General features: G+C 58.5%; 1 protein-coding gene across 1 annotated transcript in view; it reads left to right on the top strand.

Moving 5' to 3' along the window:
* The window catches only part of TANGO6 (transport and golgi organization 6 homolog), a 26,781-nt gene extending 15,720 nt beyond the window's left edge, over positions 1-11,061 (top strand). The window contains exons 13-17 of the mRNA XM_042885899.1: positions 102-159; positions 3,792-3,944; positions 7,087-7,238; positions 8,933-9,046; positions 10,679-11,061. Coding sequence (XP_042741833.1) covers positions 102-159; positions 3,792-3,944; positions 7,087-7,238; positions 8,933-9,046; positions 10,679-10,855 — 654 coding nt within the window. The 3' untranslated portion in view covers positions 10,856-11,061. The remainder of the gene's footprint in view (positions 1-101; positions 160-3,791; positions 3,945-7,086; positions 7,239-8,932; positions 9,047-10,678) is intronic.
* Positions 11,062-12,787: the final 1,726 nt, after the last annotated feature.

Here is a 12,787-nt window from a genome sequence, read left to right as displayed (position 1 = left end):
TCGTGTCAGTGCCCACCTCGTGTCAGTGCCCACCTCGTGTCAGTGCCTGTGCCGCAGGGCTCTAGACTGCTGGTAACAAATCTGTTCCTTGATTTTTACAGGTTTTCCTAGAAAACCTGCAGCATGAAGACTCCTTTGTGTACCTTTCTGCCATTCAAGGTGAGCAACTCATGACCTGGGGGAGGGCAGCTGTGTAGCAGTGGGGAGTGACAGCACTGTGTGCAAGTGGCAGTGCCACATCTGTACGTGGTGCTGTGCTTTGTGTGGTAGAGTGGTTGGGCTGTGCAGGGTCCCTGGGCACTGCTACAAGGGCACAGGCTGGAGAAGAGCCCACTGAGGGGCTTAGGGGTGGTAGCACCAAGGAGGGCTGCGTAGGAGCCAAGCCAAGCGGCGGCACTGCGCTGCACTCAGGGCTTTGAGCCCGCTACAGCCCCTTGCCATGGCTTTTCTGAGCTGGGTTGTCTTGGTGGTGGGAGCGTCACCAACATCACCAACAGATGAGTTTTTGGAGCGGGGGGAACATGGCCTTTGGAGGTGTTGTGGCTTCAGTCTCATCCCACTGAGACTGTGGCTGAGCTCTTCCTGAAGCAGAAGGTTGAAGTTTCCCACCGTGAAGGGGTGGGGAAGCAGTGAGTGAGCTGTGGTGCTCCAGCCATAGCCCTCCTCTATCTTGGTGCTGTGGAAATAGGCCTGCCGGGGGGAACGGTGACAAAGACTTAAGTAACCACTCCTGAGATTTCTAACCTGCTTGGGAGCTGTTCCCTGGAAGACACCTGGTTGTAGGGGAGGTTGAACAGATGTGGGGGAAGCAAATGCCAACCTGTCTGCCAGCCCCTGCTTCCTTCCTCCTGTTTCCCTGCAAAGGTCGTGATGCCAGGAGGCACAGCCACCTCTTTTCGTGCCTGCAGCCTCAAGACCAGTAGCAGGTGGTGCTGCTATGCCCCTCTAAATGCTGTGCCCTGAGCAGGCAGCAGTGATGCTCCTACGTGTTTAGCTGACCTGCTGCAACAGCCGTGGTCTGTATGGCAGTGCTGCATGGCTGGGCTGGGAGCTTAGGAGCAATGCCCCCTGTGCCACATGTTCCCAGGGACCTGCAGTGTCACTAGGAGTGGGACAGCTAGAGCTTGGGCTCGGCTCCTATTTCCTGAAGCTGGTGAGTGCCGTCTCCTTGGCCTTGTCTAGTTGGAGCTCTCCTTGTGCTTCGTCAATGGGTAATTAGTTAATTTACTGCCTGGTTTAACTGCTAATGTGCACAGACCACAAGTGTGCATCCTCAGTGGAGCTGTAAGTGCAGAGGTGAGGGTGCCCTGCACTGTTTTACTGCTCGGGGTGTCCTCCAGCTGAGGACAAGCAGGAGCTGAGCACTGTCCCTGCACTGGGTCTGTGCTTCTGGCACCTAATCTATGCAGGCAGGAACTGGGGGCTGGGAATACTTGGTGCTGGCATTGCACTGCGGCTCTTTTAGAGCCTAAGCTGCATGGTAGCAGAGGCTTGGAGAAGGAAGCTGGAAGGACACAGCCCAGCTTTGCATGCCTGGGGCTCCCCTTCTGCTGGGCCCCCAGCCCTGCTGCTTTCCCTGCAGACCCTTGGGACTTGGCCTGCTCATCGTTCAGCTATTCCCTGTCCTGCTGTTCTGATGCGGTGGCACCAGGCTGACTGCAGTGATTTGCATGCAGGAGCTTCCAAACCCAGACGTGGTTTAGGTGTCTGTGCAATGGGCTGCTGTTTCAAATTGCTGTCTCTTGTGTGTATGTGAAGTAGCAGAGGTAATTTGAAGAGAAGTTGTTCCATGAATGTAACCAGAGCCTTGGGAGACCCCTGTGAAGCAAACTACAAGCTTGGCATGGCTGAAATGGGAGAGGAAACTGTTTGCAGGGCCGGGTTTCCCTTGGGGGCAGGCAGAGCTGGTGGGCAGGCAGCTCACTGAGGCTAAGGGAGCTGGAGACAGGAAGAGGGTGCACTGCCCCTGCATCTCCGCTGCACTTGTAGGTAACCTTCAAACCTAGTTGGAAAGCGATCTTATCAATATACTTTCCTCTCCATGCCTGTATGGTCTTGAGTGTGAGGGGTTTGTCCTTGCCCTGCAGGTGAAATAGAAATGAAGGCTGAAATATTCCCTAAGTGATTAATATATGGTGTGCAGCTGCCTCTGTGTTTCACAGCCTGGCTATGGCTGTGATTAACCCTGACGCAGTTCCCTGTGGTGGTGACTCACACTGCGTGCTGTGCTGGCACCTGCACCGTGCTGTGCTGTGCTCTGCCGTGCCTCGCTGTGCCACACGTGGGGCCAGAGGGCAGCAGGAGAGGCACCAGTGCTGCTCAGGGCTCCCGCTGTGCCTGCAGGGCTCGGCTCTGGGCACACAGTGCTGCTGCTGGGAGCTGGCTGCTGCAGTGGCACAGATGGGAACCACGGCACTGGGTGCACGTGTGGTTGATGCTGGAGGAGAGGTCGCTGCCCCTCTGGATGTGCCTGGGCTTGTGGGTGGTAACTCGTGCTGAGTGCTTTGTGATAACTGGGGAACTGGGTTGGAGGTGAAGGTTCCTGGAGGGCAGGAGAGCTGGATCTGGGCTCACTCTTAGCCCTCGCTCTGACTCAGTTTTTGGCACGGTCAAATTCTGCCATTCGTGTTTCCCTGGAGAGCAGCTGCCTTTCCCCATCCCAGTGCCGTGGCCATAAAAGTGCCTGCATGCAGGAGCCTCAGTACTGGAGGAGCTCAGCACAAAGCCAGCCTCTGGGCTGCACAGGAGGAGAGGGCAGAGGCCAGACTGGGCTCCAGGAGTCACAGCCAAGTGGTGCCCAGAAGCATGCCCAGCCCGGTGCTTGCTGTGGCAGTGTCTTGCAGCCAGTGATGTCTGGCTTGTTATGTAGACACTGGGTCAATGAATATTAACCAGCAGTAATTAGTGGACACCTGCTGCCAACTGTTATTTATCTTTCAGTTTGGCATCCAGCTCATTCCACGCTAGACTCTTGGTGGTTTGGCTTTGTGCAGAGGGGGCTACGTGATACGCTTTGCTGAGCTGGCAGGGTACAGCGTGCTCATCTGTGCAGAATTCATGTTCAGCCTGGGCATACCTGCAGGCCAAAACCCAGCAATGCTGAGCAAGCAGCGAGAGACCTGGGGGTCGTTCCCCTGGTTATGCAGGAGGGATTCCTGCAAGGAGCCTGAGATGTGCCACGACGTCCTTCGCATCTCCCAAAGCACGTTTTGGGAGCCAGAGGGGCAATGGGGCCTGTCCCACACTGGTTCCCTCCATCACGGCCCCATCAGTTTGGTTTTATCATCTGGAGCATTGTGCAGCCCCAGTGCAGCTGCTGCCTCTGCCCAGGAGTGGCATCCCTGAGGAGCAGGCTGTCACCTGGGCTCACACAGCATACAGGCACTGCTTGGCTTCCTGCCTTTTTTGGAACGCTTCACCCCTTCCCTGGCCATCACTGTCTCACCTATAATGGATTTTGGGTCTGTGCCTTTTTGAGAGTGAAATCCTGCATTTTTCCTCCTTCCTGCCTGCTCAGGAGCTCTGGTACTGGCCTGGCCACGAGGCTGGGCCTGGTGGCAGCATGGGTTGGTGCTCACCATTATGCAGAGCCACAGTGGGAGCTGCTGCCAGGGTGCTGCTTGGTCAGCTGTGGCTACCAGCCTACATTAGCCATTCCTGTTGCAGTGGAGGCAGGAGACCAGCACACATCGCAGGTACCTGGCCACGCGTGCAGAGTACAGTACCACCCGTATGCGTGCCATCTTCCTGCTCAACCCTGGACCATCTTTCCCAATCCCTTTGACTTCCAGGTGCTGCCTTGCTGTCCAGTGAGTACCCAGAGCAGATCCTGCCCATCCTGCTGGCCCGCTATGGGCATCCTGTCCAGGGCACAGAGGACAGCACAGCTGCCGTGACCAGGATGAAGCTGGGCGAGGTGCTGATGCGTGTCACTCGGGCGCTGGGTGAGTCCTTGGCTGCTCTCTTCTCCCACTGGGACATTGCAAAGCTCTTGCAGGGTGCTGCCGGGTGCTGCTCTCCTGTGCTTCCCCCACCTAAAGCACATGGAGCTTTTTGTTGTCTAGAAGTGGGTGCAGGGTTGGACTGGGGCATTTTGAAGATAAAGGTGAGATAAAGCCCAGGCTGTGTCAGACTATGGGTTCTTGCTGTGTGTGGTATCACTCAGGACCATGGAGGGTATTAGCAAATGGGGCTGAACCCACTGTGGGCATGGTGAGGCTGGAGGTACCCATGCTGTAATGGGGGCAGAGGAGCAATCTGGGGAGCACCACTGGGAAAATAAGTCCAAGGCTTTGGTGTGTTGCACAAAGGCCTGGAATTCTTTGGAAAACCCCATCCGCCCGCGTATGGGGCAGATGGAGCCAGTCCCTGGGGCCTCCCAGGCTTCGCCCTGCCTGGGGGACATGGCCTGACAGGAGCTGGGATCCTGCCCCGGCACTGGGAGCTTCCCAGCTGAACCCCAAGGGCAGGAGCGGGGGTGCAGATCCCACAGCCGTTCCCCCTCACCCTCAGCAGCCGACGCCGGGATCGGAGGACGCTGGGAAGCGCCTGGACATGTAGGGCTGAAGGATGAAAGCTGGATGAGGCCTTCCTGGCAGCTGTTGTTGGGACATGTCCTAAAACGCCTTGTGCTTCTCTGGTGGAGACAAGGCTGATGAGAGCAGGCTGTTGGTGTTCCCAGGGCACGAAGGGAAGGAGGAAGCTGCTGTCCCTGCTGCTGTGGGGCTGCCGACAGCCCTGTCCTACAGGGGATGAGTTGAGCTCTCCTGGTCCCACATGCCTTCCTGTCAAGGTCTGATCCTGCTCATGCTGGAGAGGAGTGTAGCCAACACTGGGGCCACAGCCAGCTCCCAGCTTGGCAGCCAGTCCTCACACCATTCCCACTGGTATCTGCCAGCATGGTGGCAGCTCTGTGCCACCTTTCTTCCTGGGAATGTAGGGGCAAGGCACAACCTGCCCAGCCTCCATGCTGATCAGTCCAGTCTGTTGTTATCCATAACGGTCACACTGTGAGGAACTGTTCCTCTCCAGGACTCTGAGACCACAACAAATCTCTGTGCTGTGCCCTGAGCCCTCCCTGCTCTGCTCCCCCACCTCAGGTATCCCCTACTGGCTTCCGTTCTCAAAGCACGCAGCGTGATGCACACTGCCTTGCCCAGCATGGCTGCACGGGACAGCAGTGGCTTGTTCAGGCAGAACAGTGACTGTATGCCCTGGAGTCCTGCTGCAATAAAAAAGGAAGAGAAATCTTCCCATGTGAGGAACTGTTGCCATGTGCTGAGGTGGTGTGGGTTTGAAATGTGATGGTGGAGCTGGACGGGGGCATGTGCTGCTGTGCTCTCTGAGTGACAGCAACCTGCACTTCCAGCCCAATGCCTCCTGGCTTTGGTTGTGCTCAAGGTGCATTAGAGCTTAGCCGTGCATTAAGCCAGCAGCTGTGCCAGATGGGGAAACATCTGTGTACATCTGCGCAGTGCAGGGGAGGGCTGATAGAGCAGAAAGTATCACAATTCCTGGCTTGTCTCATTGCTGCCAGCAGCTCCTCCATCCTCCCTCCTCGCTACGGAGCCATCTCTTGGCTCTAGGCATGAGCAGCAATTGGCAAAGGGCCCTTTCTTTTAAGATAATAACATAATTGTGCTGCAGTGTGTCAGGGTTTTATTCCACTCATAGCTCGTTTGGATCCTTCAAAGATACTTTATCCTTTAAAGATGCCTCCTCACCTACCAGCAGGGCGGGAGCTATGCTTGCAGGTACGGAGAGCTCAGCCAGGATCCCAGCCAGGATCTCGGGTGTGGAGGTGCGAGGAGGATCGGACAGAGGGCCGCACAGCCCACAGCCAAGGCCCCCCGGGGAGGGCAGGGCGAGGGGTGCGCTTGGGGTGTGCGCGTGGCAAGGCTGAGCCTTGGCGCAGCCGGTGCAGAAGCACTTCTGCATTGCTGTCCCCAGCACAGCCCCAGCCCTTTGTGCCAGGGCCTAGCAGTGCCAGCACGGCCCCGAGCAGCCTCCTCTCGGGCACTGAGCGTGGGCACGGGCCGTGGCACAGCCTGAAGCGCTGGCGGCGGGCGGCCGGTGCGGCACTGCGGGGCTCTCCTCCCTGCAGCGGCGCCTTTGCTGTGGGCTGCGCTGTGTCCTGGCACGCCTGTGTATTTATAGAACAAATTGCACCGAGTTGTTTTTGTTGCAAAGCTTCAAGTGTTTGAGATGGTGAATTTATCTGGTGTTTCCAGAAGTGCTTTGCTTTCTGGCAGTGTGATGATTCAGAGCTTTCCTGCTGCCTTGTGCCTGGGGACCGCCATACGTCCCTCTGTCCCCATCCCTGTCTGCTGCTGTCTGCTGTGCTACTGGAGTGGTGCCTGCGTGGTATTGATGGCTCCCAAGGACTGGGGGCATCAAGGCAGCGTAGCCATAAGCATAGGTTATCCCCATGTGCAGAGCATTGTTTTCTCATTTATCCCAAATACCACCTTGGGTTAATCCTTATCAAAGCAGTCCCTGCTCAAGGGGAACTGCTCTTGCAGGAAGGTGCCCTCGCATTTGGGAGCACGTCGGGCTGCTGTTCCAAGCATCTTTCTGCACTGGGAAATTGTGCATGCAGATCACTGGCTGCACCCTCGGTGTTCCTAATTAGCTGGCTCACACCTCCTGGTGTCTGCATGTGCTAATTGGGTGTGGGCTCTGCGCACTGAATGATGTGAGAATTTGGGCCTTCACACTCCATTTTTGTTTATTTGTAGCATGTCACCTATTTGAAAAGCTCAACAGCAGACTGAGGGAGTTTGTGATGCCCTGAGCAGCCCCAGACAATGATCTGTGAGTCCCCAGCAGCACAGTAGGTCACCGTTAGGGGTTTGTCTGCAGCAAGTCCTGAGCACGATTCTGCTGGGCAGAAGCATTGCTCTGGATGTTGCATCCACCCGTTCTGTGCAATGCAGAGCTGCTGCCCTGGGAGCCAAGGGGCTGGCGCTGCTCTGAGCGGTGCTGGGAGCGAGCTCTAGTGCAGGATGGGGCTCTTGCATCTCCTTGCAGTCTAAACACTGCACCATCTGGCATTGCCATGACCCACAGTTCTGCTCTTTCTTGCAGGGGATTTGGTCGTCAAGCACCGGGAGCCCCTGATCCACGCCTTCCTGCGGGGAGCGCGGAACCCGGACAGCACGCTGCGTGCCAGCAGCCTCTCCAACCTGGGGGAGCTGTGCCAGAGACTCGGCTTCCAGCTGGGCTCTGTCATCCACGAGGTATCAGCTCCCTCTCCAGCAGCCTCTGTCACTTCCCTCTTCCCACTGCCTTGGGACAGAGATGCTCCATCTGGGCTGGGTGCAGCCTGAGGTCTAGTGAGGACAGAGGCTGGGGGCAGCACTGAAGCTCTGTCAAGCCCTAGGGGCATCCTGCTGGGGGATGTTAATGAGGGTGGTTTGTCAGCTGCTGGCAGGGTCATTGCTGGGGGCACGGCAGCACGGTTTTGTTCACTGCTTACTGTGGGAGAGGAAGTGAATGATGTTTGCTGCTATTAGAGTGTGAAAGTCATTCATTCTGAAGCAAACGCTTGGGAAATTCTAGCACTGAAAGCTTTATAAATAGCTTAAAATGTCCCTTGTGATGGGAAATGATAGACAGCCCCAAGGAAACGCAGCAGTTTCTGCTCCTCCCATAGCCATCTCACTACAGTCCTCAAGGCATGCTTTGTACCTGCCAGAGGCACCTCCTCCCCTTTAATGAAGCCTCATTATTCCTCACTACTGATGGGGGGAGCTCTGTGCCCACAGGAGTGCGATGGCAGCAGCTCCCAGCCCTTGCTAAGAGAGGTGCCATGGGGTGAGGTGTGCTGCAGGGCTCGAGTGGAGCCAGTCTGCATCTGTGCATCTTGAGAGCTGCGCCCCCGTGCCCAGCAGCTGCCATGAGGGCTGAGCAGCAGAGCCAGTGCGCAGGGCTGGAGGGAAGGCAAAGCACCAGCACCGAGCTCTGGCTTTTTTCCCTGGGTTCCCTCTTGCTGCTCGCGCATCAGTTGGGTAATGACAGCATCTGATGAGATGCCAATGCACCACACATGCAGCTATTTCAGGAACGCACTCACTCTGCTAATTCTCCCTCCTGTCACTGGCTGTTTGATGAGGTTCTTTCAACTCCGCTTTTTCTTAAAGCTCTCAGAGATGTCCGCACTACACTCGGCCCCTGGCAGAGGCGGGTGCTCAGTGCCCTGCAGGCAGTGGGGCTCAGTGCTTTGAGGGCAGCACAGCCCCTGGGCAGCAGGGTTTCCGTGCGGGCTTTTGAGGACACTGCGTGTCACCTGGGAGCACGCTGCAGTCCTGCTGGGCTCGGTGCCCTCTGACGTGGGTGAGCTTTGCAGAGGGACCGGCGCTGCCTCCTCACCTGCTGCCGTGCTCAGGGTGACAGCTGACAGCCAGCACAGTGCCAGCATCAGCTGGACTGCTCCCCCTGGCACTCATAATGCCAGACGCTCTGCAGGACTTGCAGCAGTTTTGATTTTTACTGCGGAAGTCCATCCCCCTGTTTCAGTGCTCTGCACAGTTGCAGTGAGGCAGACGGCTTGCCTGCAGCTCTGCAGCTGGAAGGAGAAGAACGCAGGGCTGCATCCTCTTCTGGGCTCAGGAAAAGTCTCTGTGCTTCAGTACCGATGATGAAATCCCATCCTGAGTGTGTGGCTCACCACTGCTTTGTTCTGCTGCCACTGACCATAAGCAGAGCCTGTCCCAGCCCCGAGCAAACTGCCCCAATTCTTAGTGTGATGCTGCTGCCCAGCGACAGATCTGCAGTGCATCCAGAGCAGTGTTGCAGAAGGATGGAGGTGCTGGGAGGGTTTTTCCGTCCCCATCCACCAGACTCGGGCCACAAGCCGAGTACCAGAGCCACGCATTGTCCCCACCAGGTCACCCTGTGTGCTTGTGCTGATCTCCCTGTGCCATCCTCACAGGTGTCCTCCTGTTTGACGGCCATCGCCAAGACGGACCCTGAGGCAGAGGTGCGGAGAGCAGCTGTGCATGTGGTGGTGCTGCTGCTGCGGGGGCTCAGCAAGAAGGCAACCGAGGTGGGTCCCTTCCCACTGCATGGTGCCCCTCGGGAGTGTCCCCCACCCCAGTGACAAGGAGGGCAGCAGGGATGGGGCTGGGTGTGCATGTGGGGGAACTTTCTCTTGCAGGCAGTTCCCCTCAAGCTGGGGATGCCCCCCTACTCTTAGGGGCTGTTGCATCCAGCACCACCTCAACATGTCCCCGTGCTGGTGGTGGCTGTGCTCGCCCTGAGGGCCCCCTCCTGCTCCACAGTGCCTCCCAGTTTCCTGGCAGCAGTGTGTGGAGCAGCTGCAGTGAGTTAGGAGAAAATTAACTGAGCTATAATTACCTGAACAGCTGCAGGCTCTCTGCCTGTGTTATTGCTGATTCTGGTGTGAGCAGCAGCGTGTACCATGTTCCTGGTGGGAACAGCCTGGAGAGGGCTGGGCTGGGTGCACCAACTCATCCTCTTATAAACAGTGCTCTCAGCACCAGCACAGCCAGTGTCAGGAAGAGCCCAGTTGGGCAAAGCCCTTCTAAGTTCCTAATTGCAATTGTTTCTGTTTCTTTGCACCAAAACTGCCCTTTTCATCTATTCCCTCCATTCTCACCCTCCCTGTAGAAGGAGCGAGCAGAGGAGCACACTGGGAGAGGCAAGAGCAGCTCAGGATCAGCGTGCAGCCATTTGGGGACACACCAGTCCCTGGTGCATTATTCTGCCAGTCCACCATGGGGCACGAGTGGGTTGGGGACTCTGATAGCCCCTCTGATTGCAGGACCCAAGCTGGGGGCAGTAAGGACACAGGCGTGTGGCGCAGTGATGTTTTTGTGTCACAGTCTTGATTTACTTCATCTTCCCCAAACCACATAGAACATCTTTCACTCATGGCTCCTCCTGAGCCCACGTCTGCTTGTCTCAGCAAACCAACTGCCTCAGAACCTCTCCCAGGTGCTGCCTATGGGTGCTTGGTGCCAGTGTCCATGTCCTTGTGCTCAACCACTGAAGAGTAACCAGCACATCATCCTCCTTCCTGGGGCAGAGGGGCCACGATGACAAACAATATCCTGAGAAGCTCTGGGAAGTTGCCCTTGGAGCCCTGGTGATGGATACTTTGACCTGGAAAGGACCAGGTTTCCTTAGGTCATCGTTGCCTTCCTCCCTCCTTCCCAGCAATGAGTGTGTTGGGACTCAGTTCCTAGGAAGGAAGCAGCTGGTTCCCATTTGGAATCCCCAGCAGCTCTGCTTCCTGCTGTGTCCCTGTGCAGGCAGTGACTCTGTGCCCCATGCTGTCACTGGGGCTGCTCACGGGGCCTCATCCTATGGAGGGGCTGAGGGTGCTGCTCCCTCCCAGGGCTTGGTGCTGCAGTCTCGTGGCTGTCCTCAACTGCTGTGCCCACCGGGTTTGCTGCCGGGGCTGCCCAGCTTGCACCCGTGTCCCGCAGCCTCGCAAGGATCTAGGGGCTTGGGGAGATCATGCAGTGCTGCCTGCATGTGGGGAAACTGAGTCACGGGAGGGGAGGGCTGTGAATCAGCAGTGCGGCGGGGCCACGTCCCGCTGCTGGCCAGGTGGATGGGCCACCTGCCGGGACACGCCACGCACTGTGTTTGGGGCTCACCCCGGGTGCTGAGGAGGCCCCAGCGGGTTCTGACTGCTGCCCGCTCTCCCCAGGTGCTGCAGGACGTGCTGCGGGACCTGTACCGCCTGCTGAAGCACGTGGTGGCAGCTGAGCCCGACGGTGCGGCCGTGCTGCACGCCCAGCTGGCACTGGAGGAGCTGGACACAGCCATGAGGAGCGTCCTCTTCCCTCCACAGGTGCTGGAAAAGAAAATCGTGGTGCTGCCATAGCGGGTGCCGGGAGCCAGAAAGCCACTTTTCCTGCTCCGGTGCTGTGTCAATTTGCTCCCTGGAGGAGACGTGTTTGCTGTGCCCCTGGGCTGCCTTCAGCAGGTGTCAGCCATGGTGTAACCACAGCGGTGCTGGGGGCACGTAGCATCTCCAGTGCCCCTCATCCAGGGCAGCATGGGGGGGTGACATTAAAAGGAGAAATCCTCTGCTGTGTGTTGTCTGTTTCTGGGAGCCACACAGTGCCCTGGTGCCATCTGAGCTGTGAGACACGTGGAGAGCCCCTGGGTACTGGGGGATTTGGGGTGTCAGGACCCTGGAATGGCCAGGGGTGTTCAGCCCTTCAGTCCCTGGGGTTCCTGTGGGCATCAAGAGGCATTTATGGGCCAAGGGAAAAGATATCTGGAAGCAGCAGCCAAATCAGATTCAAAATGTAATTTTATCCATATTTGAGTGATTTTCCCAGGAGAAAATAAGGAAAAGGAGATGGTATTACTAACCTCCTGTACCCCACCAGCACTGGAGACATTCTGCCTATTTGACAGCGCTGTGGACCTGCACTGGAGCTCCTCTGTGCTCAGGGGGCTGCAGGCCCTCACAGTAAACCAGTGTTTGGGAGCATTCTAGCACTGGGGTCATCCCTCTCCCTCTTTCAGGGCAGCCCCCAGGGGTACCCCAGCAAGGGGGACATCCCAACCCTGCAGCATCACTGCACATCCTGAGCAGAGTGGGTGAACAGGGCAGGGGGCTGCAGGATCACAGCAGGGTATCCGGGGGTCCGGCACCCTGCAGCAAACCAGCGTTCAGCCACCCCCAGCCAGGGCTGCACAGTGCTGCTGCACCACAGCCCCGCAAGGTTGGGGTACCGGGCTGCATCCCCACCCCCAGCAAAGCCACCAGCGCCGTGCCGTGCCGTGCTGGGTGTGTGTGTGTGGCCAGGAGCGCATTGTCCTCGTTGGCGGACCGGCGCTCCTCTGCGCTGTCACCACCGCCAGCCGCTGCCGGCGTTGGGCTGCGGGCGCACGCCGGGATGCAGCCGTACCGGCTGTGCTTTGCCAGGGCCTGGAGCAGACGGCCAGAGGAAGGGTTTGAATGAGAAGTCTGTATTAATGCAGCTCCCTGGGCGTCTGACTGCAATTCTGCCGCTGCGAACAAGGAGATTTCTGTGCCGAAGGAGGAGGAAATTTTATTTATACCTTGGGAAGCACTCGTGCGGGGAGAGCACCCGGGAGCTGCGATCACACTGAAAGGTAACGGGGCCGCAGCGTAACCCCAGCGCTGGGCACCTGCAGCGGGGCGCGGTGTGCACCCTCCTGTCCCCGTCCCTTCCCTGCAGTGCCGGGACACCCCGTGCCCCAGCAGCAGGGACTCAGATGCGACCGTTTGGTGCCACGTGGGAGCCCGACAGCAGTGCGGGGGTCCCAGCTCGTCCCACCGTGCGCGGGGGACCCCCGGGGTCCGCCCAGGGAGTGTCCCCTTGGAGGGCGGCACCGAGCCCTGCACCCAGCCTGGGAGGAACCCAAAAGTGCGGGATCTGAGCCCAAAGAGGAAAGGCTGCGGCTCGGCGGGGTCCATTCCGGGGCTGGAGGTGCCTTGCCGTCAGCCTGGCACGGGGACATCGCGTGTGATGGGCGCAGGTCTTCCGTTCTTGAGGGGCTACGGGGACAGAATGACAGCACGAAGTGTCCCCGTGTGTCCCCGGGAGGCGGTGGCTGATGGCTACGGAGGGGACGCGGGGAGGTGGGGAGGGTCCTGGAGGACGGCACGGGGCTGGTAGATCCGTGTCCCCGGGTTTCCCAGCTGTCCCCGGCTGACGGGTGGGGACGGACCCGGCGCCCGGTGCATCCCGCAGTGCGGGGCCGGTGCCGGGCGGGTCCCGGGGGCTGCGGGCGGGGCCAGGGGTGGTGCCGGGGGTGCTGGTGCCGGGGGTGCCGG

The sequence above is a fragment of the Lagopus leucura genome, unplaced genomic scaffold (assembly GCF_019238085.1).
Source record: "Lagopus leucura isolate 7727_CA_CO unplaced genomic scaffold, USGS_WTPT01 Super-Scaffold_100053, whole genome shotgun sequence".
In the NCBI taxonomy this organism is placed as follows: domain Eukaryota; kingdom Metazoa; phylum Chordata; class Aves; order Galliformes; family Phasianidae; genus Lagopus; species Lagopus leucura.
This window is presented reverse-complemented; position numbering and strand designations above follow the sequence as displayed.